The 26862-nt window shown below is 36.9% G+C and overlaps 1 protein-coding gene across 1 annotated transcript in view; it reads left to right on the top strand.

The window, feature by feature from the left end:
- Positions 1-26862, top strand: part of RPS6KA5 (ribosomal protein S6 kinase A5) — a 261593-nt gene that overhangs the window by 63385 nt on the left and 171346 nt on the right. Inside the window, exons 2-3 of the mRNA XM_069085996.1 lie at positions 74-145; positions 18517-18735. Of these exons, the coding sequence (XP_068942097.1) occupies positions 74-145; positions 18517-18735 (291 nt within the window). The remainder of the gene's footprint in view (positions 1-73; positions 146-18516; positions 18736-26862) is intronic.

The raw sequence follows: 26862 nt of genomic DNA, 5'->3' as shown, positions 1-26862 counted from the left end.
ATAGAAACTCAAATTTAGCAAAGTTTTTTTATCAAGTTTATTAATATGTTTTTTCTTGATTTTTATGTTTTAGCTAATTTAACAGGACATGCGGAGAAAGTGGGCATTGAAAATTTTGAACTTCTGAAGGTTCTAGGAACAGGAGGTAAGATTTTTAGATTGCTTTTACAGAATAACTTATTCATAGATTTTTTCCTGCATTAGTGTTATAACGAAGTTACAGATGAAGAGACATTTTTAAAGTTTCTGCTATATGCCAGGTACTTTGCTAGTCCCTGGGAATATCAGTGCAAAAAATGAAGTAATCCCTACCATCAAGAAGCTTACCTTGAAATGGGACACAAGAAATAAATATAGAAGTAGGTAAATATAAAGTAATTTGTAAAGAGGATACTGGGAATTATAGGGGATCGAGGGTAGGTTTCATATAAATGGTTACGCTTAATAGAGAGTCTTGAAGGAGAAAAGATATTCTATAAAGAAGTTGTATGTGGTAGATGACCAGTGCAAAGGCAGATGGAAACATGAGATATGCAGTATTCTTTATGAGGAATCTCTGTTCCTTTTCTCCAGAAGGACAAGTTGCCTGGATCTCAATGTATAAAATCTTTTTATCTAAACTCTTTAAGTCTGGGAGCTTCTAGGACAGCAAGGAATATTTAAAACATTTATATAAAAGTGAGGGGTTTTTGTGGATTCATTTAAAAATTTTTTATCTTAAATATCCAAAAAAGCACATACACACAACATAACACAGAAAGAAAATAGTAATCTCAATTTTATACTGCTTATTTTTAAAGCATATAATAAATTTCATGTGTTACTTTTTTAAATGTTCTACTTGTTTTTCCTTCCTTCTGACCTTTATATTCTGTTCCATGCATTTTTATGTTTCAATGAGCGTCTTTTATTGTTTTTTTTTAATCAGCAGTGATAATTTTCTCATTTCTCCGAATTCCTTTCCAGAGACAGACAGACAGAGAGAGAGAGAGAGAGAGAGAGAGAGAGAGAGAGAGAGAGAGAGAGAGAGAGAGAGAGAGAGAGAGAGAGAGAGAGAGAGAGAGAGAGAAAGAGAGAGAGAGAGAGAGAGAGAGAGAGAGAGAGAGAGAGAGAGAGAGAGAGAGAGGAAAAATCCCTTATAACAAGTAAGCATAGTCAAGCAAAGCAAATTCACACAGTAGCCAGGTCCAAAAATATGATTCTTTCTGCATCTTGCCTTTCTAATCTCTCAATTAACAAGTGGGTAACTTGCTTCATCATAGTTTTTCTGAAGATGTAGTCATTGCATTAATGAGAGTTGTTAAACCTTTCAAAGTTGTTTTTCTTTATAATCTTGTTTCCTTATATAAATTGTTCTCTTGATTCTGGTCTCTTCAGTTTACATTAGTTTATACTACCTAGAATTCTCTGTAATAATTTCTTTTGTCATTCTTGTGACTCAGTAATATTCTATTACATTCACACCCCATAATTTGCTCATGTATTTGTGCTCATGTTTCCTCCTTGTTGTCCTTCCTCAATCTCTGTGTCCATTCGTGTTTGTTTCATTGATATGTTAGGTATATTTCTAAACCAAATAGTAAATGTGTGTGTACGCATGTGTTCAGCACTCTTTTGATTAGTTCTTTCCTTTTGGAGAGCAGTTGGGGTTAAGTGACTTGCCCAAGGTCACACGGCTAGTTTTTGTGTTAGATGTCTGAGACCGGATTTGAACTCAGGTCCTCCTGACTCCAGGGCTGGTACACTATTCACTGTGCCACCTAGCCACCCTTTCTCTTGTTTATTTCTGATAAGTGAAGTTCATCTTGGTGCTTGCTCCTAACCACCTTCTTTGTGTTTTTATGTTATATTTTTCTTGCATCCTAATTCTTTGATTTTTATGACTCGTTAATTGAAGTTGGCATGTACTTATTCTTAATATAGAATTTTTTGTGCATTTTTATATATGTTTGATACTTTTCTTTTTTTTTGTCATTAGCCAAGACCCTCAAGAGTCATGAAGGAAATTAAATTTTAATCATATTTAATGTTTAAAGAGTATCAGGTTTTTAATAGTGCTTTTTGAAACCCTCTAATCCGAAGTAGCTCTGCCTGTGCTCTTGCTGGTTCCTTCCTAGGACCAGCAGTGGAGATTGTTGCTGCTCCAATTCACTCTCTGGATCCACTCTGGATGTGTGTCCCCACCCACCGGGGCTTCTTATTTCTATCTGGTGATCTGGTGATTGTCCAGTGCTGGTAAAAAAGTGCAGAGTACAACAGCATTCCTGGGCTTGAGTGCCTCTTTTTGTTTGTTTGTTTAATTCTTTTTGGTACTTTAATTTTTCCTTTGTATTATGATTAGACTCTGAACTTTGTCTCAACCTGCACTCAGTTCTTGATTCTGGCTTTGTTCTTAGTATTTCTCTGCAAATAGTTCTGCCAAAATGTCAGAGATTATGAAGGATTCCTAAAGCAGATTGTTATAGCTTGGATTGAGAAATATTTTTTGGTATTTGTTCCACATAATTATTTAAACCAAATCCTTTTCATCTGTATTAATAATTTTAATTAAGAATTCATAAAATAAAACCTTTTAAAATTTTGGCATTTTGCAACCTGTAACATAAGTTTGTATGATCTTTGATCTTGTCGTTTTAAAACTATTTTGCAAGTGTTGGAAACATGGTCAGTTATTAAAATTTTGTATACTTACTACCTCTATGATCTTGGACAAGTGACTTAACTTCCTGCACCTCAGTTTCCTCTTCTATAAAATGAGGGATTTGAACCAAATGGTCTCTAATATCCTTTCCAGATCTAGATATATGATCCTGTGATCTTATCACACTTTCTACAGCATCTATTCCAAATTTTCTCTTCTCAACCACTTAAACCATTCCCTTTCCCTTTCTTGCTCAGCAGAAAACTATGCCTCCTAGTTCACTAAGAAAGTCAAGGCCATTCACTGTGAGCTTCCTCATAAGCAGCCCCATTAACTTTCTTAAGGTATGGGTCTGACCAGTAATCATTCAACAAACATTTTGTCTACTATGTTCCCTGGTATTATGCAAGGCACTGAAGTATAAAATAAAAAATGAAATAACTTGCCTTCAAGGAATTTACATTCTGTTGGGGGAAATAACATGTACATAATTAAGTAGGTACAAAATATGTACAAAATAAGTACAAAGGAATATTGGGGATAACCACTAGCATCTAGAGGACAGGGGGACCAGGGAAGACCTAAATAGAAGGTGAAATGGAATGGAACATCTTGTTTGAGGAACAGGTAAGTGGAAGGCAGATTGTTTGGACCAAAGTGTGAAGGGAAATGATGTATAAGAGAGCTGGAAAGGTAAATTGGAGCCATATTGTAAAAGGCCTCAAATCCCATACAAAGATATTCATATATATTTGATCCTAAAAGCAATAAAGAGTCACTGGAGCTAATTGAGTATGACTTACCTAATGCTTTAGGAGTATCATTTTTGCAGTTGTGTGGAAGAAAAATTATAGGGGAGAAAGACCAATTAAGACACAACTTCAGAAATACCAGTGAGAGGTAATGAGTCTTCAGCTGTGGTGGTGCCCATGTGCATAGAGAAGTGGTTGAATGTGAGAGATATTGTAGAGGTTGAATCTCCAAGATCTGGCAACCAACTAGATATGTCAAGTGAAAAAGAGTGAAGAGTCAAGCACAAGACTGAGGTTGTAAACGTGAGACTGAGTTGTGCCCATGTCACTCCCCTGCTCAAGATTCTTAAGTGGCTCTTTATTGATTTACAGAATAAAATTTAAACTCCTCTGCCTGCCATTTAAAACCCATTTGTCAGTGCTTTCTCATAAATTATCTTCAGTTTATTTTTTTTGTGCATGTTATTTTTTCTAGTCAAATGAGATCAAATTTGTAAAGCACTTAGACTAAGCGCTTAATAAATGCTTATTCACTCTTCTCACTGAATAGAATGAAAACTAAGGGAAGGGAATTTTTTTCTTTATATTCATGTAGTAGGCAGTTAATGTTGAACTGAATAAAACTGGCAGAATGATAACTTACAGTATTTATGAGAATATAGGATAATTAAAAATATAATAATTAAAAGTGCTGTATTACATATATCTGAATTTAATTCACATTTAATGACTATAGCAGGTGGGCCTTTTTTTTTTTCGTTTTGGAGGGGAAAGGCAGGGCAGTTGGGGTTAGGTGACTTGCCCAAGGTCACATGGTTAGTTTTGTGGTAAGTGTCTGAGGCCAGATTTGAACTCAGGTCCTCCTGACTCCAGATCTGGTTCTCTATTCACTGTACCATCTAGTTCCCCCAAAGAGAGCTCATTCACTCTTTTTTTTTGCTTTTTGGAGGGGGGGAAGGCAGGGAAGTTGGGGTTAAGCGACTTGCCCAAGGTTACACAACTAGTAAGTGTTAAGTGACTGAGGCTGGATTTGAATTTAGGTCCTCCTGACTCCAGGGACCTGTGTGCTATTCACCGTGCCACCTATTTGCCCCAAACAACAACTTACTTTTGAGGTGTAAAGATAGTAAAAGGTGTTTTTTTTTTGGGGGGGTGAGAAAAGCAACTAAAATTTCCGCAAAATTTATTTTATATGTTATAAAATTGATAAATCGTTTGAATCAAAAGTATTACTTTTAAAATAGAACATTTTAATGTGAGTCCTTTTAAATTATATAATCACCACATGTAACATTTGTCAAATGAAACCTATTTTATGTTTTTTTTAATTTAAAAACATGTATTTCTAGTTTTGAATTCTTTCCCTCCAGCTCAACATCCACACATTGAAAAGACTAAAAAAACACAATACCTGTTAAACGTATTAAAGTCAGGTAAAACATATTTTCTCATTAGCTGTGTCTCCATGTCTATTTTGTTTAACTGCTTGTGTAGTCCATTTTTTTCAGGTCTTAAAGACCACAAAACTTGGTAGTGTTGTATTTTTATTTTCTGTTTTTCATCCCCTAGATTTAATTTCTCTCTTATGGAAGTAATGTCTCCTACTCTTCTTCCCTTCTTAAGTAAGGTTTTGGAGGGCAGAAGGGAGCTCATGAATTTTGTCTCAGGGTCTGTGGGCCAGCCTCCATCACCATTCATAATCTACCTATAGTAGCTATGGTTATTTTTGTTAAGATTAATGCAGAATTTGGTTACCTTACCTTTAGCCAGACCCTCATCTATATTATTCCTCTCCATTGTTTCCTGTCTTCTGCTGCCTGTCTAAGTCTTTTAAATATAATTTGTAACATGTTATTCCCATATTAGCAAACTTAGCACAATTCTATACTGTCTCCCTAAACTAGGAGAGTGGTAATATCGAGGGTTCTATGCCTGTAACAGCATCTAGTGAGTACTTCATTTTCAGGGGCCTTCATAGAAAGATCTCCATTCTCTTGTCATTTGTTACTGCAGTTATTTTAATAGCCTCATAATTGATCTTCCAATTTCCAGAACTTCCTCTCTAATCCATTCCTCATTCAGCCCCAAAACTGATATTTCAGTGTCTTATTCAAAATCTCCGATGATTCCCTGTTGCCTCTAGGATAAAACATAAACTTCCTAATCTAGTAATTAAAGTCCTCCACATTCTTACTCACCCATCATTCTTGTCTTATTTCACATTATTTACTATCTTTAAAAAAAACCTATTTTTATTTAAATTTCACTTCTGAATTATCTTCCTTACCCACATCCTCCCCAACTCATTGAAAAAGCAAGAAAAATAAAAACTCGTTCCAAATACAAGTCATGCAAGACGAATTCTCTCATTAGCAATGTCTTTAAAAAAAAAGAGGAAAGAAAGAAAAGAAATTCAGTCTGAACCCTGAGTCCATCATTTCTCTATCTGGAGGGTATGTAGCATGTTTCATCATAATTTCTTTAGGGGATTGTAGCAGATTATTATGATAATCAGAATTACTAAGTTTTTCACAGTTAATTATATTTGCAATATTGTTATTATATAAATTTTTCTCCTAATTTTGCTCCCTTCATTTGCATCAGTTTGTATGAGTTGTTCCAGGTTTTTTCTGAAACCATCTTTATTATCATTTTTTACCACACAATAGTATTCCATTAAAATCATATACTATAACTTGTTCAACCATTCTCTAGTTGATAAGCATCCCTTCAATTTCTAATTCTTTGCAACCACAAAAGAGTTGCTATAAATATCTTTGTATGTGGTTTCTTTTCCTTTTTTTTAACTCTGGGATATTGACCTAGTAGGAGAATTGCTGGGTCAGAGGGCATGCATAACTTAATAGACCTTTTGGCACAGTTCCACATTGCTTTCCAGAATGGTTAGACTAATTAATTCACAGCTCTACCCACAGCCCTCCAGCATTTGTAATTTTCCTTTTTTGTCATTTTAGCCAATCTGCCATGTGTGAGGTTTTGTCTCAGACTTGTTTTAGCATACTCTTCTCTAATTATTAGTGATTTAGAACCTTCATGAAACTATTGATAGCTTGAATTTATTTCTCTGAAAACTGCCAATTCATATCCTTTGACCATTTATCATTTGGGGGAATAGTGCTTATTCTTGTAAATTTGACTCATTTCCCTATGTATTATTTACAACTGTTAGCATACTCCCTGCTCCAATTAAATTGACCTCCCACCTGCCCTCCAGATGATAATTCATCTCCTGATACAGTGTTTTTGCACTTGTAGTTTTTACCATGGGAAAGGGGAGACTAATCATCTCTCATTCCATAAACTTAGCCAACATTTCCCCTCCCCTCCCTTTTCTTGTTTGTTGAATTGCCTTTTGTAATTAAATCGCCCCCCCCTTTAGCTACTGATAAGTCTCCATTAAGTACTAGGTGACATCATCATCATTATAGATAATATTTACATAGTGCTTTAAGATTTGTGAAGTATTTTGTATATAAGATGTTTCAAAAGTCTTAGGACAAGGGGCGGCCAGGTGGCTCAGTGAGTAGGAGCATCGGCTCCAGTGTCGGGATGACCTGGATCAGATCCGGGCTCAGATACTCAGCACCACGCCCAGAAATAATAACTGGCCGTGTAACCTTGAGCAAGTTGCTTAACCCCAATTGCTTAAAAAAAAATTAAAAAAAAATTTGGGGCGGCCAGGTAGCACAGCAAGTAAGAGCACCGGCTTCAGTGTTGAGAAGACCTGGAGATCGAATCCCGGGCTCAGAAACTTAGCACCCACCCGGAAACACCTGGCCGTGTAACCTTGAGCAAGTTACTTAACCCCAATTGCTTAGGGGCGGCCAGGTGGCTCAGCGAGTAAGAGTACCGGCTCCAGTGTTGGGATGACCTGGAGATCGAATCCCGGGCTCAGACACTCAGCACCACACCTAGAAATAACTGGCCGTGTAACCTTGAGCAAGTTACCTAACCCTGATTGCTTAAAAAAAAAAGTCTTAGGACAAATTTAAATCTGTTAGACCTTTGATTTGCACTAAGACTTTTGGGACACCCTATACATTGTCTTATTTAAGCCTTATAACAACTCTATGAAGTAGGTGTTATTATTATTATCTCATTTTGAGATGAGAAACTGAAGTTCAGATTAAGTGATTTGTCCATGATTGATTTACACTGCTGGTAGCTGTAGGAGGTGAATTCTCTTAAGTGAAACCCAGCACTCTTTAAAAAAAAAAAAGCAACTACATTACACTACTTTTTAAATCTATTTTTTTTTAAAGCAATTGGGGTTAAGTAACTTGCTCAAGGTTACACGAACAGTTCTTTCTGCGTGTGGTGCTGAGTGTATGAGCCCGGATTCAATCCCAGGTCATCCTGACTCTGGGGCTGGTGATCTTACTCACTGAGCCACCTGGCTGCCCCTAAGCAATTGGGGTTAAGTAACTTGCTCAAGGTTACACATCCAGGTGTTTCTGGGTGGGTGCTAAGTGTCTGAGCCTGGATTCGATCCCAGGTCAGACCGAGTCTGGGGCCGGTGCTCTTACTTACAGCACTACCTGGCCGCCCCTCCAATTTTTATTTTTAAACTTAAAAAAAATTTAAACGTTATTTATGTAAATGAAAATCTGCATTCTTCCCCCCCCCCATTAGGAAAGAAAGAAAAACAGTATCCCTATAACAAACAAATTAGTCAGTAAACATTTATAAAGCACGTACCGTGTTTCCCCGATAATAAGACACTGTCTTATTAAATTTTTTGGACAGAAAAACGCTAGAGGGCTTATTTTCAGGGGAGGGCTTATTTTAATGAACATTGACAGCAATTTTAATAAATAGGTAAATGTGAACAAAAAAATGTACCTTTATTCAATAAGCAAATCACTGGGGAAGAACAGGATGACGCGCTCACTGCTGCAGCTCTGATTGGATGCAGCTTGGAGCGCGGTGTGCGTTTCACCCGGGGGAGAGGGGGGACGGTGCATACAGAGGGTACCGTAATGTAGCGTGTAGCGCAGGGGATCACCTTCACTACAGTAGCAATCTCAATAGGGCTTATTTTCGGGGGAGGGCTTATTTTAGAGGAATCTTACACAGTAAGGGGAAGGCTTATTTTCGGGATAGGTCTTATTATCGGGGAAACACGGTACTATGTGCCAGGCACTGAGCTATGTGCTAGACATGTATAGTTGAGAGAAACAAATTCTTGCATGGACTATTTAAAAAAAAATGCTTCACTTTGCTCTATGAATCTGTCATCTCTTTTTTTTTTTTTTTTAGGAGTTCAGTAGCATTCCATGCATGAGTCATCTAGAATTGCAGTTGGTCATTACGTGGATCAGTGTTCTTAAATCTTAAAGAGTTGATTGTTTTTATAGTATTGTCATTGCATAAATTATTGTCCTGGTTCTTTCCCTTCATTCAGCATCAGGTAATATGAATCTTCCAAGTTTTCTCTGAAACCCCTCCCTTTTCATTTTTTTTTGGAGGGGGGAAGGCAGGGCAATTGGGGATAAGTGACTTACCCAAGGTCTCATGGCTAGTAAGTGTTAAGTGTCTGAGGCCAGATTTGAACTCAGGTCCTCCTGACTCCAGGGTCAGTGCTCTATTTACTGCACCACCTAGCCACCCCTCTCTTAACCATTTCTTAAAGCACAATAGTATACCATTACATTCATATATCATTGTTTAGGTATTTATCCCCCAATTGATGGGTACCCCCTCAATTTCCAGTTCTTTACCATCACAAAAAGAGTGACTATAAATATTTTTATGCATATATATATATACATATATATATATATATATATATACTTCTCTTTTTTTGATCTCTGAGACCTAATATAAGTACTGCTATGTGAAAGGTTGTACACCCTAATAACTATGGGGGCATAGTTGTAAAATTCTTTTCCAGAATGGCTAAACTAGTTCACAGCTCCACCAGTAGTGCATTAATGTATCTATTTCCCCACATCTCCTCAAGCATTTGTCATTTTCCCTTTTTTTCAACATTACCAATCTGATTGGTATAAAGTGGTACTTTAGAATTGTGTCAATTTCTATTCTTCTAATTATTATTGATTTGAAGCACTTTTTTATATGGCTATTAATAATTTGAATTTTTTCTTTGAAAACTGCTTCCTAATAGTCTTTGTCCATTTAACAACTAGGGAATGGCTCTTAGTTTTATACTTTGGAATGAGTTACCTATATATCTTAGAAATGGGACCTTTAAACTTGCTGCAAATTTTTTCCTGGGTATCTCTTTCCCTTCTGATTTTAGCTGCATTAGTTTTGTTTGTACAAAACCTTTTTATTTTGTGATCAAAATGATCCATTTTGGATTATTATCCAAAGGATAATATCTGTCTCTTATTTGGTCATAAACTCTTCCTGTATTCATAAATATGACATTATGCTGCCTTATTAAGATTTTGAGCTGCTCACTTTTCTTTCTAGTCTTATGGGAACTCACCTAAGAAATTGTAATGAAAACTAATGGAAAAGTTAGATATAATTTACAAGAATTCATGTTATAGGCAAATTTGGAGTCCTTTTGGAATTAAAGTATACAAGTCATTTTAGTACTTGAGTAGGGAACTCTCAAAATCCCAGGGAACCTCCTTGCCTAATATTTTTCTCCTCTAGAAAGAGTCTTTGTGTTTATCAAACACTAGTCTATTGTATTCATTTCCTTCTGACTTGTTCTCATTTTTTCTAACTTTATTAAGTAATTCTTTGGTGTTTTAATTGTTATGACGTTGAATAAATAAATCTAGGTAGTAATATAAATTTTATTGTATTAGCTTGGCCTTTTCATGAGCAATTAATATTTCTCTAATTATTTGGGTCTATATGTAAAGTATATTTTATAATTCTAATCAGAATATCTTCTTTGGTATTCAGTTAGGTTTTGAAATATCTATTGGCTTTATATTTTTGTGGGGGTTTTTTAGTTTCATGTCCAGTTCAGTAATTTGTTCTTTCTTTTTTTTATTGATGAACATGTTTAAAGATACAAAATTTCCCCTAAGAACTACTTTGGCTGAATTGCTAAAATGTTGATATATTATCTTATTGTTATTTTCTTTAATGAAAGTATTACTTCTGTGATATGTTCTTTGACCCATGATTCTTCAGGAGTAGTTATTCAATCTCTAATTTTAATCTTTTCTTTAGTGGCCCTTTATTGCATAATTTTTATTGTTTTGTGGTTGGCAAAAACTTATTTAACACTTTTGCTTTCCTACATTATTGTAAAGGCACCATGGACAGTTGAGAAATATGTATACACTTTTTATTTCGTCTTCTCTTCATTTGTTTCTCTGTTTATTGGTATCTAATGCACATCCTGATAGCACCCTTTCTACAGTACTCCCCCTTACCCCCCATTTCCCCATTTAAAGAACTGAAGGAAAGGAATGCAAAACCTTGTTAACAGAAGTATTTTCAAGCTGAAAGAAATCACACATTAGCCATGTGAAAAAAAAAAATTTTTATGTCTTTATCTCCTTGTGCTCCTCATTTTTGTCAGAAAGGGGGTAACATGCTTCATAGGTTCTCTAGAGCATGGTTGGTCATTTCTTTGATCTTCTTAAGTCTTTCATAGTTGTTTTCATTATAATGTTGCTGATCTTGTATCCTGTTGCGCCTTAGGATCTGTTTACCTTACTCTGCAACAATTCCTGTCATCCAGGATTATCTGAAGTTATCTCTTTCTTCATTTTCATATGGCCTGATAGTATTCCCTTACGTTTATATACCACAGTTTGGTTAGCCACTCCCCAGATGCCTAAGAAGCAATCAAAGGTATTTCCTTAGATTGGGATAATTTTTTTCTTTACTTTTTCTCTCCTTTCTTTACCTTTCCTTTCCTTTTTTCTTTTCTTCTTTTCTTTTTCTTTTCTTTCCCCTTTTAATTTTCCTTCAGGAGCAGGAAGTTAGTTTTGCTCTCAGCTCTTCCCTCCTCAGCATTATCTTCCCTCTTCTCCCTTTTTGTTTCCTCATTGAGTTTAATGCACTTCTACAACAGTATGTTAGTGTGTATGTCCACTTCTTTGCTTTTTTCAGATAAGAGTGAGATTTATCTACTCTCCCACCACTTCCTCTATATTTTATATTCTCACCCACACTAATTATGAAAAATAGTGAATGCCCCCTTCTCTTTTTCCCTTCTACAGTAGGATATTCCTCTATACTGCCTCCCCCCACCCCATCCTGTTCTATCATCACTTCCTTCTAGTTCTAAAAAATCTAGTCAGTTTTCATTTGATTTTTGAAAATAGAGTCTACAGGATTTTTTTAAAATTTGTTTTTAAAACTTTGTTTTCCAAAATCTTTCTCTTCTTCCCTCCTTACCCACCCCCACTGGGAAAATAAGCAATGCAATATAAGTTGTACATGTATAGTTATGCAAAATGTTTCCATAGTAGTTACATTGTGAAAGACTAACTATATTTCCCTTCATCCTATCCTGCCCCCCACTTATTCTATTTTCTCCTTTGACCCTGTCCCTTTTCAAAAGTGTTTGCTTCTAACTACCCTCTCCCCCAATCTGCCCTCCCTTCTGTCATCTTCCCTCTTGTCCCCTTCCCCTGTATTAGCCTGTAGGGTAAGATAGCCAATTGAGTGTTATTCCTTTGTTAAGCCAAATTCAATGAGAGTAAGGTCAACTAATTCCCTTTCACGTTCCTGCTCTTTCCCTCGATTGTAACAGTTTTCTCTTGCCTCTTTTATATGAGATAATTTACCCTATTCTATCTCTCCCTTTTTCTTTCTCCCATTATCTTCTTCTCTCACCTCTTAATTTTATTTTTTTAGATATCATCTCTTCCTATTCAACTGATCATGTGCCCTCTGTCTTTGTATACATGTACACACATATGCACACACATATGTATTTATACACATATATCCTCCTATACACATGTATGTATACATATATATATATATTCCCTTCAGCTATCCTCATACTGAGAAAAGGCTCATGAGTTACAATTATCATTTTTCCATGTAAATAGTTCAACTTAATAAGTTCCTTATGATTTTTTTTCCTTGTTTACCTTCTTATGCTTCTCTTGCCTCTTGAATTTGAAAGTCATATTTTCTGTTCAGCTCTGGTTTCTTCATCAAGAATATTTTCTCTATTTCTTTGAATGACCAACTTTTCCCCTGAAGCATTATATTCAGTTTTGCAGGGTAGGTAATTCTTGGTTTTAATCCTAGCTCCTTTGACCTCTGGAATATCATATTCCAAGCCCTTCAATCCCTTAATGTAGAAGCTGCTAGATCTTGTGTTATCCTGATTGTGTTTCCACAATATTCAAATTATTTATTCTTGGCTGCTTGTTATATTCTCTCCTTGATCTGGGAACTCTGGAACCTGGCTATAATATTCCTAGGAGTTTTCTTTTTGGGATCTTTTTCAAGAGCTGAATGGTGAATTCTTTCAATTTCTATTTTGCCCTCTGGTTCTAGAATATCAGGGCAGTTTTCTTTGAGAATTTCTTGGAGGATGATTTCTAGGTTCTTTTTTTGATCATGGCTTTCAGGTAGTCCAATCATTTTAAAATTATCTCTCCTGTATCTATTTTCCAGGTCAGTGGTTTTTCTAATGAGATATTTCACATTGCCTTCTATTTTTTCATTTGTTTGGATCTGTTTTATAGTATCTTGATTTCTCATAAAGTCATTAGCTTCCATTTGCTCCAATAAAATTTTGAAGGAATTATTCTCTTCAGTGAGTTTTTGAAATTCCTTTTCCATCTGGCCAATTTAGCTTTTTAAGGCATTCTTCTCCTCATTGGCTTTTTGAGTTAGTCTGTTTTTTAAGTTATAATTTTTATCAATATTTTTTTGGGTCTTATTTAGCAGATTGTTGACTCATTTTTCATGATTCTCTTGCATCATTATCAGTTTTTCCTCCACTTCTCTTACTTGATTTTCAAAATCCTTCTTGAGCTCCAACATGGCCTGTAACGAATTCATATTTTTCTTGGAAGCTTTTGATGCAGGAGTTTTGACTTTATTGTCTTCTTTTGGTTCCATGTTTTAATCCATTTTGTCCCCAAAAAAAGATTCTATGGTCTGATTGTTCTTCCTCTGCTTGCTTATTTTGCCAGCCAATTACTTGACTTTTGAACTCTTTGCCACAGTAGAACTCTACTTCCTGAGTGGAGAAAACTGTGTCCCAAATTGCTGGGGTTTTCACAGTTGTCAGAGGTCTGAGGAGGGTACCCTCTCTACAGCCACCATAAGCTCTGGCACACTGGTCACGCACCCTAGGACCAGCACCCAAGACTGTGACCCAGATCCAAGCAGGTCAAAGGAAGAGCAATTACCCTCTGAATGGTTGCTTGATCCCCCAACGATTTGCAGGCCAGGAGCTCCAGAAGCAGCCACGCAGCAGCAGCCACCGTGCTGCAGCGCACCTCTTGCCCTGGTGCAAGGGGCTGGACGGTGCTCTTTTGTCACCCAATTCCAACAGAATTCCCCACTGACCTTTTACTTTCTCTTTGACATTTATGGGTTGGGAAGTCTGGAAACCTCCACAGCTGTTGGTGATTCACTCTCCTGAAGTCTGCTCTGGCCAATATGTGCATTTGGTCAGGGCTGCCCTGGGTCTAGGCCCTGGCAGCTCATGTGGGACTACACTCGGCTCCCAGGTTGGTGCAATAGACCCTTCCTGTCAGCCTGCCAGGCTGCCTTCAGTAAGAGATTTGTTTCTCACAGTCACTTTGTGGATTCTATAGCTCTAAAATTTGTTTTGAGTCATATTTTATTGGTATTGGAGGTGATTGGAGCCGGAGCTCAGCCAAATTCCTGCTTTTACTCCACCATCTTGGCTCTGCCCCTATACAGGATTTTTAAAACTTTTTTCAAGAAGTCCAATAATTCTTAAATTATATCTTCCTAAACTGTTTTTGAGGTCAGTTTATTTTTTATATCATATATCTTACATTTTCTTTCTTTTTTCTTTTTTGTCTTTTGATTCTCTTCTAGTATTTTTTCCTTTCTTTTGGAGTCATTGGTTTTTGTTTGATTTACACTAGTTTTCAGGGATTCTATTGTGGGAGGGTACAATTCAATATAGTAAATATTAAGTGTCTACTGTTTAGTTAGGCACTGTGCCAAGCACTTGTTATACACATAAGAAAAACATAGCTCCTGCCCTTAAGGAGCTTATGATCTAATGAAGAAAGATAACACACAAAAGGAATCTGGAAAAGGGCAAGAAGGAGAAGTTGTTACACAGCATGAGGGTGATGCTGGTGTAGTTAAGTCTAAAGAGTGTAGTTCATGGGGAATGAAGAGTTGATTGGCCTTCTGAGATCAGTTTAAGTGTAGGCTCTGGGAGTTTTTTGCTCTGCCTTCTAGCCTATCAGTTGAAGGGGTAGAGGCAGCTGAGTGTACTGATGAGGTGTGAGTACCAAAGCTGATAAATCTCCATGATGATCTTTTCCAGGGATAGAGGGGGGTGAGGGATGGAGAGAACATGATGATGGTGGAGTCAGAGCAAAAGAGTGCAGCTAGTGGGAAAATGAGGTCAAGCTTACTACTTTCTCTTTTAAACTACTTATTTTTCTTCCAGTTCTTTCCTTCTCTTCATCTCACACTATTCTGAGATTCCTATCCTCTTTCACCCTTGTCATAGATGAAGGGGTAGTATCCCTTTCCCCTTCCCAAGGCAAACCCCTGTCTCTACATGTGTAAGTGATCACTGTTGCATCCCATACCCTCTCTGTCATTTCTAATCTCTCATTAATCTTCAGTCTCTCCCTGTCTATTGGCTGCTTCCCTAATGTCTGTAATTATACCCATGCCTCCCCTCTCCTCAAAAAACTCTCACTTGATCCATCTATCCTCATGAGCTACTATTATATGTCTCTCTTCCCTTTTGTTGCTAAACTCCTTGAGAAGGCCACCTACATTAGGTACTTCTTCTTCATCTTCAGCTTGTTACTTTCTCTTTTCCCTTCATATCCAGTCTGTTGGCAAGTACTGTTGATTATACCTTCACAACATTTCTTATATATACTTCCTTCTTTCTTCTGGTTCTGCCCACGACCCTGGTGCAGACCCTCATAATCTCACATCTGGACTATTACAGTGGCCCTTTTGGTTGGTCTCCCTGCCTCAACTCTCTCCCTATTTCAGTTCATCCTTTTAGCTGTTAAATTAATATTCCTAAAGTGCAGGTATGATTGCATCATTCCCTATTCAGTAAACTCCATGGTTCCCTTTTACTCTAGGATCAAGTATTAAATCTTACATGTTTGATGCCCTTCATACCCCTTTCTACCTTTCTAGTCTTCTACTATTCTTACCTCTACATGGTCTATGATCTGGTGACACTAGCTGCTGCTTTTTTTCCTTGCACAAGACACTCCATCTCCCAACTCCACATTTTCACTGACTGACCCTAATGCCTAGTATTTTCTTACACCTTTTGGTTTCTTTCAGTCTCACTTTCAGCAAGAAACCTTTCTCAGTCTCCCTTAATGCTAGTATCTTCCCTTTTAGATCATCTCCAATTTATTCTGTATATATCTTGTTTGTACATAGTTGTTTTCATGTTATTTCTCCCATTGGAAGTTATCTCAGGTGTTTAAGCCTTAGTCTCCTGCTCTTGTTAAAACTATATGACAGTTTTATTGCCTTCTTGGGAAACTTAGGATATACATGGTATATCTTCAGCTGTGAAATGGATCCTACTCTCATGGTTCCCGTTCACATTAATAGAAGATGTTTTTCATTGTACACATGTGTAGAGTAACAAAAATGAAATCAAGTTCTGAGAGAGTAAGAAACTTTAGTCCTCTCTTCCAAGTTGGCCTTTTATATTACTGTGTTGACGCTTCTTCTTATAAAGTTACTAAACTGACTGTAGGAGGGTCACAGTTGAAAATTAGATGGAAAGTATGGTTGGAAAGATAAATCATAAAATCTGAGTTGGATGGGAGCTCAGAGGTAATTCAATCTAGTAAGTACCTAAAAAGGAATCTCATCTATCACATTCTAGACAAGTGGTTAAATAATCTTTGTTGCTTGAATATCTCTAGTGCTGCAGAACACACTGTCTTTTTGCATTCTATTCCACTTTTGGATAGCTACAATTGTTATTTGTTCCTTTCCAACTTCCCTCCGTTGCTCCTAGTTCTCTTTTAGGCCACATTGATCAAGTCTCTTCAACATGAAAATCCATACACTTGAAGATAGCTGTGTCATATCCCCCTAAATTTTATCTTATGTCCAAGCTGAATACCCCAAGTTCTTTATTCTTTTCATTTCCTCTTGTGCTGACTTGTAGCTCATAGAACTGTCTGTGCTCATAGAGGTGACATATCACTGAGCCATTGTCCTCTGTAAATATTCTAATTTGCAAAAAGTGTTCTCTTATGTTGCTTTTAGTTTTAATACCATCATGGTAACAAAACCCTGATTTTCCTGATTTTAGTTTCACTAGGTTATGTAATTTGAGTTTAAATTTTGAACAGAAAAAAAGAAAATGACACTTTAAATTTTATTGTTCCTTTTTACCTGCTTCTCTACTTAATTTTGTCCAAATAATCCGGAAGGGGTAGCTAGTGAGACACATTTATTCCTTTTTTCCCAAAAATTAAAAAAGTCATAAATTTAGTTTCTATCAACAAAGATAACTAAACATATAAATAATAAGATTTTTATAACACTATTAGTATTTAATGGGAAAACAAAATTAGCAGTAAACACAAAATAATTTGCTGTGTCCCATTATAAGTCTGAAATTCTACTATCTTTGTGTTTTCTTCATCTATTGGTTTCATTCACTGTGTATGTAGTTCTGGTTCTTCAGGTCTTTCTATCACTTCATTTTCTTTGTATGTACACCCATTAGATATCAGGTAAACATAAGGAACTTTAAAGAAACAGAGCTGCCATATCAGCAGTGGGTCATAATATCTGTAGGGCTTACATAATAGTGTGTCACAGTCTTATGTGATAGAAAAGTTAATGTATCCTACAAAATTTAATATTAGTCTGTGATAGATAGAAAAATAAGACAATAAATGACAATTATAATCTATACTACATATTTACTCTTATAATTCTAAATCACCCTTGTAGATATTGAATGTGTTTTCTATTACATTGTGATATATCCTTAACTTCTTTGTGGCACTTGGATAATAATTCTAAATATATTTTTTTCTCTGCAGTTGGGGTTGAGATAGCAGTGTTTATGGTTTTCATTTTTCTAGCTCACTTTTAACTTCCTAATGCTTCAACTTATAATTGTCTTATTTACAAAGTATATAGTCATATTTCAGCCAAATAAAACTTAAAATTTTCTTAGCTTTTTTTTCTATTTCCCAGAATGTTCTTACTTTGTTATTGATATTTTTTCTGATAAACTGCAACAGATCCTTAACATTCATGAAAGAAATAGTTTAGTAGGAGCTTGAATACAGAAATTCCATAAATATTATACTAGTACTAATGATAAAAAGGGAGGAAAGATAAGGTGGAATGGAATATGTATATATTTCCTATTCCTTTTCCTCTTCTTCTCTCTTCTTCCTCATTAAAAAAAGGACAACGGTTGTTTATGTATTTAAGATTCTTAACTGAGTGGTTTACTGACTTCCAGGCTATTTCTCATATTTTAAATCACATGTCAGTAATATTTGGCAGCATCTCCAGTGTATATAAATATCTTCAGGAGGCCATATATTTCACCTACCTGTTATTTACTGATGATAATGGATAGATCCCTTGAGGTTTTATGTGAATCTACAATGTCCAAGTTCCAGGAATGAGTTGTAGTTAGTTCACCATAATAACTGTGGCTGTTCTCCTCCAGGTAAAAATAATTGAGGTGAGAATAACAAAGGAGAAGAGTACAGACATAATTCTCCCTGTCAGCTGTGGTTAAATGTGTAAACACTGAAAGTACTAGTTAGAAATAGATCTATTGTCAAGTTAAAGGAAGATATTAAAGTACCTTGTTCCAAAGAATATTGAAGTTAATTTTCCTACACACCTATAAAGAATATAAATGTTCTGATGATTGTGTTTTCCCAGCAATTGACTGATATGCATATATTGAATTTTAATTTCCTTTTTACTTCTCCTTGGTTTTAGCCTATGGAAAAGTATTCCTGGTTCGTAAAATAAGTGGTCATGATTCTGGAAAGCTATATGCTATGAAAGTTCTGAAGAAGGCCACCATTGTTCAGAAAGCCAAGACAGCAGAGCACACAAAGACAGAGCGGCAGGTGCTGGAACATATCAGGCTCTCTCCCTTTCTGGTTACGCTGCATTATGCTTTCCAGACAGAGACCAAGCTGCATCTCATTCTAGGTGAGTATTAGTATTATCAACCTTCCTATGAAAACAACACTTTTTACTTCTCAGAGAACACTTTAAGTTTTTGGAGTCATTGTGTAAAGTGACTTTACAATTTTGAATTAGAAGAAATATGTTGACCCTTTATCATTCCTGTCTTCTTGGTAGGTCTGTCTTTAACACTATAACTCTCTAGGACTTTGTGTATATGATGTTCTAACCTGAAAAAATCCATAACAAAATTCTGTAATGATTTATTGGTCTTAAGAAGTAGTAGGATATGTCGGAGACATTTTAAAAAGGTAACATATAGGTAGCAGAGAGGAAAAAATTGGGGGAAAGAGTAAGATTATTCATTAAAAAACAACATAGTATAGTGGATAGAGAGTTGGCCTCAAAACCAGGAATATTTCTGACACGTACTATGACTTGTACAGATCATTTAACCTTTCATTGTTTCAGACAACTCTGCAAGGTTATAAATTGCAGGGGATATGCTGATCTGAATTGGTAAAAGGAATTTCTTACTTGGAAATTCCTTATACTAATGAAATCACAGGTCCAATCATATCCTACCCTTCTCTGTTCCTTGATTTCCTTCTCTAGGTCACAGTTTGTCACTCCTAGTCAAAAAGTGATTATTTAGATGGTTTGCTAACTATCCAATATTTTATCTGAAGGATATATTATAGATCACCACTGAACTTGGAGGCAGAAGATAAGTTTAAGCCCCACTTCTGTCACTTATTTATTAATTCTGGGTGATCTTGGGCAAGCTGAACCTTGGTTTTTTTATTTTATGGAGTAGGGCAAATATTATTTATCCTTAAGTACCTCATAAGTTTTTATAATACCAAATGAGATATATATTTTATAAACTGTAAAACCTTAAGCAAATGTTAGCTATCATTATTGTAGTAATTATTATGAATTATTAAAGGTATATCTTTGTCTGTGGCTATGGTCAGATCTGCCTTAGAATTTAGAATAGCAAAGCAGGCTTTAAGCTTTTATTCCTGCAATGCATATAAATACATATATAACATATATTTATATATCCTACCTAACCTAACTGGAGAATGTAGCAGAAAACAAAAATGTGTATTTCTTTTTCAATAGGTTTATAGATTTTGCTTCTAAAATGCAGTCTTGGATTCCCATCATCGGTGATTGTCACTAGAGCAAGAAAATGAAAACAATTTGTCATCTAAGTTAAATTTTTTTTTTAAGCAATTGGGGTTAAGTAACTTGCTCAAGGTTACATGGCCAGGTGTTTCTGGGTGGGTGCTAAGTGTCTGAGCCCAGGATTTGATCCCCAGGTCATCCCGACACTGGGGCTGGTGCTATTACTCACTGTGCTACCTGGCCGCCCCTAAAAATTTTTTTAAAAGATTTTAGCTAAGGACATCAAACCATTGTTCCTTGAATTATCATTTCTTATTACAGCTGATTATGTCAGCTGGGAAAGAACTTTCATCATTTGCTTTTAGCATGAGACATGTGAAAGTATGGATGTAACCTACAGCTATTATTAAGGGGGAGAAATCGTAGCATCTAGTAGCAGTCAAGTGAATATAAACTTTGACCTCTAATCCTAGAGAATACTTAGCCTCCTCTTAATTGAAAAGCTTTATACCGTTGGTTTCCCACCTCTCCCTGTTAATCCCTTTCTTTTTTCCTCCTAGCTTCTGCCTTCCTTTTACCTCATAGACACATAAACAATCACTCTTTTTCCAAGATAAATGGATTCTTAGTACATTATGGTTAATAACAATACTAACTGTTACTTTTTCTAAGAAATCAAAGACTTTTATTTCACATTGATCATGAAATTTTAAAACTAGTAGAAATCATCTAGTATAAACCTCGCATTTTACAGGTAAGAAAGGTTAGGCCTTGAAAAGTAAAGTGATCTAGTTCATATCAGAGTGAGGACTAAAATTTAATTTTTATCATTCTTAGGCTATGAATTTTTCTAATGTGATTTAGTTTGACTGGTAAAAATCACTTTTTTTCCTTAGACTTAGTTTCCCCATATATAAGCACAAGTAGAAAGAATCATTATAAGACATTATTAAGTTCTCCCAAAGATATATATCAAAAACAAATTGTATGCATGATACAAACCCATAGGGGACTTTGTTCACTAATCCTCTAAATAGCAATAGCTGCGAGGCATAAAACAGGAAGATGGATTTGCCAATAATAATCATCAATGGCAGGGATAATATCCTACCCCAAAGTTCAAATGGGATTCCTTTACATATGATGTATCTAGATGCTCCTGTTTGCAGATAGCATTCTTTTTCTTGCACTGAACCCTGGCATACTATAGGGCCCTCCCAGGAAGATGCATGGTCATTTAGAAGAGGTCAGCCTGGCAAATCTGTACGGGAAAAACCAAATGGATAAAGAATGAATATTGTAAAGGTTCTTATATTCAACTGAATGATAAACCTATTAATCTAATACATTAGTACATATATCTTTGACAGAGTAATGTACTAATACCAGAATTGAATAGTACCAGGAGAGTTATATCAAATTGCAGTTTTCATGGTCCTAGGCTAGTCCATACTACAAAACTCATTTTTAAACAACATGTCACATGATACAATTTCTGAAGACTCAGAAGTAAAGATGACCTAAAGGGCAATGAAAGGACACACAGGGGATGTGGGTTGGCTGCATCATTTTGCTGGCAGGCAATGATTCTCACTCAAGAAGTAGCATTAAGAAACAATATCGGGACATTGAAGCCAAGATGGCAGAGTAGAAACAGAACTGTGGTTTGACTCCTAACTGGAACTCTTAACTGCTCCAGTACTTGTAAAACATGACTCTACACAAACTTTAGAGGTACAGAACCCACAAAGTGACGGAGAGAAACTAACCTCCTGCTGAGGACAGCCCAGCAGGCCAGCAGGAAGGGGCCATAGCAGCACTCTGGGAGCTGAGCCCAGCCCCCTGTGAGCCCGAGGTTTTAGCCTAAGGGCAGCTTTGACTAGCCACAGCTAGAGGGATGTCAGGAGAGTGAATCACCAGGAACTGTGGCAGTTTCCAGAATTATCAACCCATAAATGCCAAAGACAAAGTGAGAGGTCAATGGACTTTGGGAACAGGTAGTCTGGGAGTGCGGTCTGGCCTCTGCTCCTGGAGGAAGAAGTGGCTGAGGTGTGGTGGCTGCAGCTGCATGGCTGCTTCAGAGCTCCTGATCTGCAGATTGTAGGGGAACCGAGTGACCAGTCTGAGGGGTAATCGTTCTTGCTTTAACCTGCTTGGATCTGGATTGCTGTCCAGGGTGGAGGGCCTGGGGTGCGTGACCAGTGAGCCAGAGCATGTGGAGGCTTCAGAGACGGCACCCAACTAATAGCTCCAGCAACTGAGAAAACCCCAGCAATTTGGAACAAAGCTTTCCCTCTCTAGAAGCAGAGTTCTACTGTGGCAAAAGCTCAAAAGTCAAGTAATTGAGTGAGAACATGAGCAAGCAAAGGAAGCACAGCAATCCGACTATAGATTAATATTTTGGGGACAAAAAGGATCAAAGCATGGAACAGGAGGAAGACAATGAAGTCAGAACTCCTGCACCAAAAGCTTCTGAGAAAAATATGGTTACAGGCCATAGAGGAGCTTAAGAAAGATTTTGAAAACCAAATAAGAGAAGTGGAAGAAAAATTGGAAAGAGAAATGAGAATGATGCAAGAAAATCATGAAAAGAGAGTCAACAACCTGACTGAAGAAAATAACACCTTAAAAAAAAGACTAACTCAAATGGCAAAAGAGGCTCAAAAAGCCAATGAGGAGAAGAATGCCCTAAAGAGTCAAATTTGCCTGATGGAAAAAGAATCTCAAAAGCTCACTGAAGAGAATCATTCCTTCAGAATTAGATTGAAGTAAATGGAAGCTAGTGACTTTATGAGAAATCAAGATACTATTAAACAGATCCAAACAGATGAAAAAAGAGAAGGCAATGTGAAATATCTCATTGGAAAAGCCATTGACCAGGAAAATAGATCTAAGAGAGATAATTTAAAATTGATTGGACTACCTGAAAGCCACGATCAAAAAAAGAACCTTGAAATCATCCTCTAAGAAATTCTCAAGGAAAATTGCCCTGATGTTTTAGAGCCAGAGGGCAAAATAGTGGTTGTAAGAATCCACCGATCACCTCCTAAAAAAAGATCCCCAAAAGAAAACTCCTAGGAATATTATAGCCAGGTTCCAGAGTTCCCAGATCAAGGAGAGAATATTACAAGCAGCCAGGAAGAAACAATTTCAATATTGTGGAAACACAATCAGGATAACTCAGGACTTGGCAGGTTCTACATTGAGGGATCAAAGGGCTTGGAATATGATATTCCAGAAGTCAAAGGAGCTGGGATTAAAACCAAGAATCACCTTCCCAGCAAAACTGAGTATCATGTTTCAGGGGAAAATATGGTCATTTGGTGGAATAGAGGACTTTCAAGCATTCATGATGAAAAAAAAAGAGTTGAATAGAAAATTTGCCATTCATATACAAGAAGCAAGAGAAGCATGAGAAAATAAACAGGGAAAAGAAATCATAAGGAACTTATCAAAGTAATAATTGTAACTTATGAAATTTTTCTTAGTATGAGAATAGTTGAAGGGAATAGAAATGTGTGTGTGTATATATATATATATGTATGTGTATATATATATACACATATATATAGGAGGGTATATGGCCTTATGAATATATGTATGTGAGTGTGTGTATATATGTGTACAGGTATACATGGCATAGGACCAATTGAATAGGAAGGGATGACATTTAAAAGGTGAAATTGAGAGGTGAGAGGAATATAATGAGAGGAGATGGGGAGAGACAGAATGGGGTAAATTATCTCATATAGAAGAGGCAAGGGAAAACTATTTCAATGGAGGGGAAGAACAGGAAGGCAAAAGAGAATAAGTCAACCTTACTCATTGAATTTGGCTTAGGGAGGGAATGACATACACACTAAATAGGATATCTCACCCTACAGGAGAGTAGGGGGGAAGGGGATGAGATGGGTGATGATGGAGGGGAGGGCAGGTTCGGGGGGAGGGAAGTTGGAAGCACACACTTTTGAAAAGGGACAGAGTCAGAACCCACAAAATGACACAGAGAAGCTGACTTCTCACCGAGGACAGCCCGTCAGGCCGTCAGAAAGAGCCCAGCACAGCACACTGGGAGCTGACCCTGGCCCCGTGCGAGGCAGAGGTTTTAGCCTCATGGCTACCTGACCAGCTGCCAGCTAGAGGGACTTCAGATCACCAGCAGCTGTGGTGCTTTCCAGAATCAACCCGTAGATGCCAAGGACAAAGTGAGAGGTCAGTGGAGTGTGGACTTTGAGACCTGGCAATTCAGAGTGTGATCCGGACTTTGCCCTAGCGTGAGAAGTGGCTGAGGTGCTGCGGCTGTAGAGCTGCCTCCACATTGTAGGTTCAGAGCTACTGGTCTGCAGATTGTAGGGGGACCAAGTGATCAGTCAGAGAGGTAATCGCTCTTGCTTTAAGCTGCTTGGATCTGCATTGCTGTCTAGGTTGGAGGTCCTGGAGTGCGTGAGCAGTCTACCAGAGTGTGTGGAGGCTTCAGAGAGGGCACCCAACTAATAGCTCCAGCAGCTGCTAAAACCCCAACCTTTGTGTTAAAGCTTCCATTTCTGGTGGCAGAGTTCTGCTGTGGCAAAAGCCTCAGGGGTCAGGTAATTGAGTAGTTGCATGGGCAAGCAAAGCAAACAGAGCAATCCAACTTTGTACTCCTATTTTGGGGACAAAAAGGATCAAAGCATGGAACAAGAGAAAGACAGTGTAGGCAGACCTCCTGCACCAAAAGCTTCCAAGAAAAATATGAACTGGTTATAGGCCATAGAGGAGCTTAAAAAGGATTTTGAAAATCAAATTAGAGAAGTGGAGGAAAAATTGGGAAGAGAGATGAGAATGATGCAGGAAAATTATGAAATGAGAGTCAACAACCTGACTGAAGAAAGTAACACCTTAAAAGTAGACTAACTAGGGGCAGCTAGGTGGCACAGTGAATAAATCGCCGGCCCCAGAGTCAGGAGGACCCAAGTTGGGTTCTGACCTCAGACACTTAACACTCACACAAAAAAACTAGCCATGTAACCTTGGGCAAGTTACTTAACCCCAATTACCCTCCAGAAAGGCAAAAAAAAATAGACTAACTCAGATGGCAAAAGAGGCTCAAAAAGGCAATGAGGAGAAGAATGCCTTAAAAAGCTGAATTTGCCAGATGGAAAAAGAATCTCAAAAGCTCACTGAAGGGAATTATTCCTTCAGAATTAGATTGGAGCAAATGGAAACTGGTGATTTTATGAGAAATCAAGATACTATTAAAGTCATCCAAAGAAATGAATAAATAGAAGGCAATCTAAAATATCTCATTGGAAAAACCACTGACCTGGAAAATAGATACAGGAGAGATCATTTAAAAATGATTGGCCTGCCTGAAAGCCATGATCAAAAAAAGAATCTAGAAATAATCCTTCAAGAAATTCTCAAGGAAAATTGCCCTGATATTTTAGAGCGAGGGGGCAAAATAGAGGTTGCAAGAATCCACTGATCACCTCCTAAAAAAGATCCCCAAAAGAAAACTACTAGGAATATTATAACCAGGTTCCAGAGTTCCCAGATCAAGGAGAAAATATTACAAGCAGCCAGGAAGAAACAATTTCAGTATTGTGGAAACACAATCAGGATAACTCAGGACTTGGCAGCTTCTGCATTGAGGGATTAAAGGGCTTGGAATATGATATTCCAGAAGTCAAAGGAGCTGGGATTAGAACCAAGAATCAATCACCTACCCAATAAAACAGAGTATCATGTTCCATGGGAAAATATGGTCATTCAGTGGAATAGAGGACTTTAAAGCATTCTTGATGAAAAAACTAGAGTTGAATAGAAAATTTGCCATTCAGATACAAGAAGCAAGAGATGCTTTAAAAGGTAAACAGGGAAAAGAAATCAAAAGGAACTTATCAAAGTTGAACTACTTATATTCCTACATGGAAAAACTATAAGTGTAACTTATAAAACTTTTCTCAGTTTGCGAATAGTTGAAGGGAACAGAAATATATATATATATATATATATATATATATATATATATATGTCTGTGTGTGTATATATATATATGTATATGTGTGTATATATACTTTCATATATATGTCTATATGGGAGGGTGTATCGTTGTATGAATACATATGTGAGTCTGTGTATATATGTATACAGTATACATAGACTGAGGACACAGGATCAATTGAATAGGAAGGGATGATACTTAAAAGGTGAAATTAAGAGGTGAGAGAGGAATATAATGAGAGGACATGGGGAGAGACAGAATTGGATAAATTATCTCATATAGAAGAGGCAAGGGAATATTGTTTCAGTGGAGGGGAAGAACAGGAAGGCAAAAGGGAATGTGGCTACCTTATTCTCATTGAATTTGGCTCAGTGAGGGAATGACATACACACTAAATAGGGTATCTCACCCTACAGGAGAGTATAGGGGAAGGGGAGGGGGGGTAATGGAAGGGAGGGCAGGCTGGGGGGCAGGGAAGTTGGAAGCACCCACTTTTGAAAAGGGACAGTATTAAAGTAGAGAATAGAACAAGTTGGGGTTGGGATAGTAGGATGGAGGGAAATAGTCAGTCTTTCACAATATATCCACTATGGAAACGTTTTGCATAGCTACGCATGTAAACCTATATTGAATTGCTTATCTTCCCAGTGAAGGTGCGTGACAAGGGAGGAAGGGAAAGAATTTGTAATCCAAAATTTTAAAATCAAATGTTTAAATATATATACATATTATTATTATTATTTTACATGTAACTGGAAATGAGATAAACAGGCACTTGGGCATAGAGATCCATTGTGCCCTACTGGAAAGTCGAAGGGGGAATGGGGGAAAATATGGGAGAGAGCACATTGAGGGAGGGGATATTCAGTGGGAAACGCTGTTTTGGGGTAGTGCGTAGGGAAAATTGGGGAGAAAATTTGTAACTCAAAATCTTGTGGAAATGAATGATGTAAACTTAAAAAGAAAAAAAAATAAATAGCATCTATCTCCTCAGATTGTGGTGAGGATCAAAAAAAGAAAAAGAAAAGAGATAA

Source organism: Petaurus breviceps, unplaced genomic scaffold (assembly GCF_028583685.1).
Source record: "Petaurus breviceps papuanus isolate PSGF00001 unplaced genomic scaffold, PetGlider_PUasm1.0 177, whole genome shotgun sequence".
NCBI lineage: Eukaryota > Metazoa > Chordata > Mammalia > Diprotodontia > Petauridae > Petaurus > Petaurus breviceps.
This window is presented reverse-complemented; position numbering and strand designations above follow the sequence as displayed.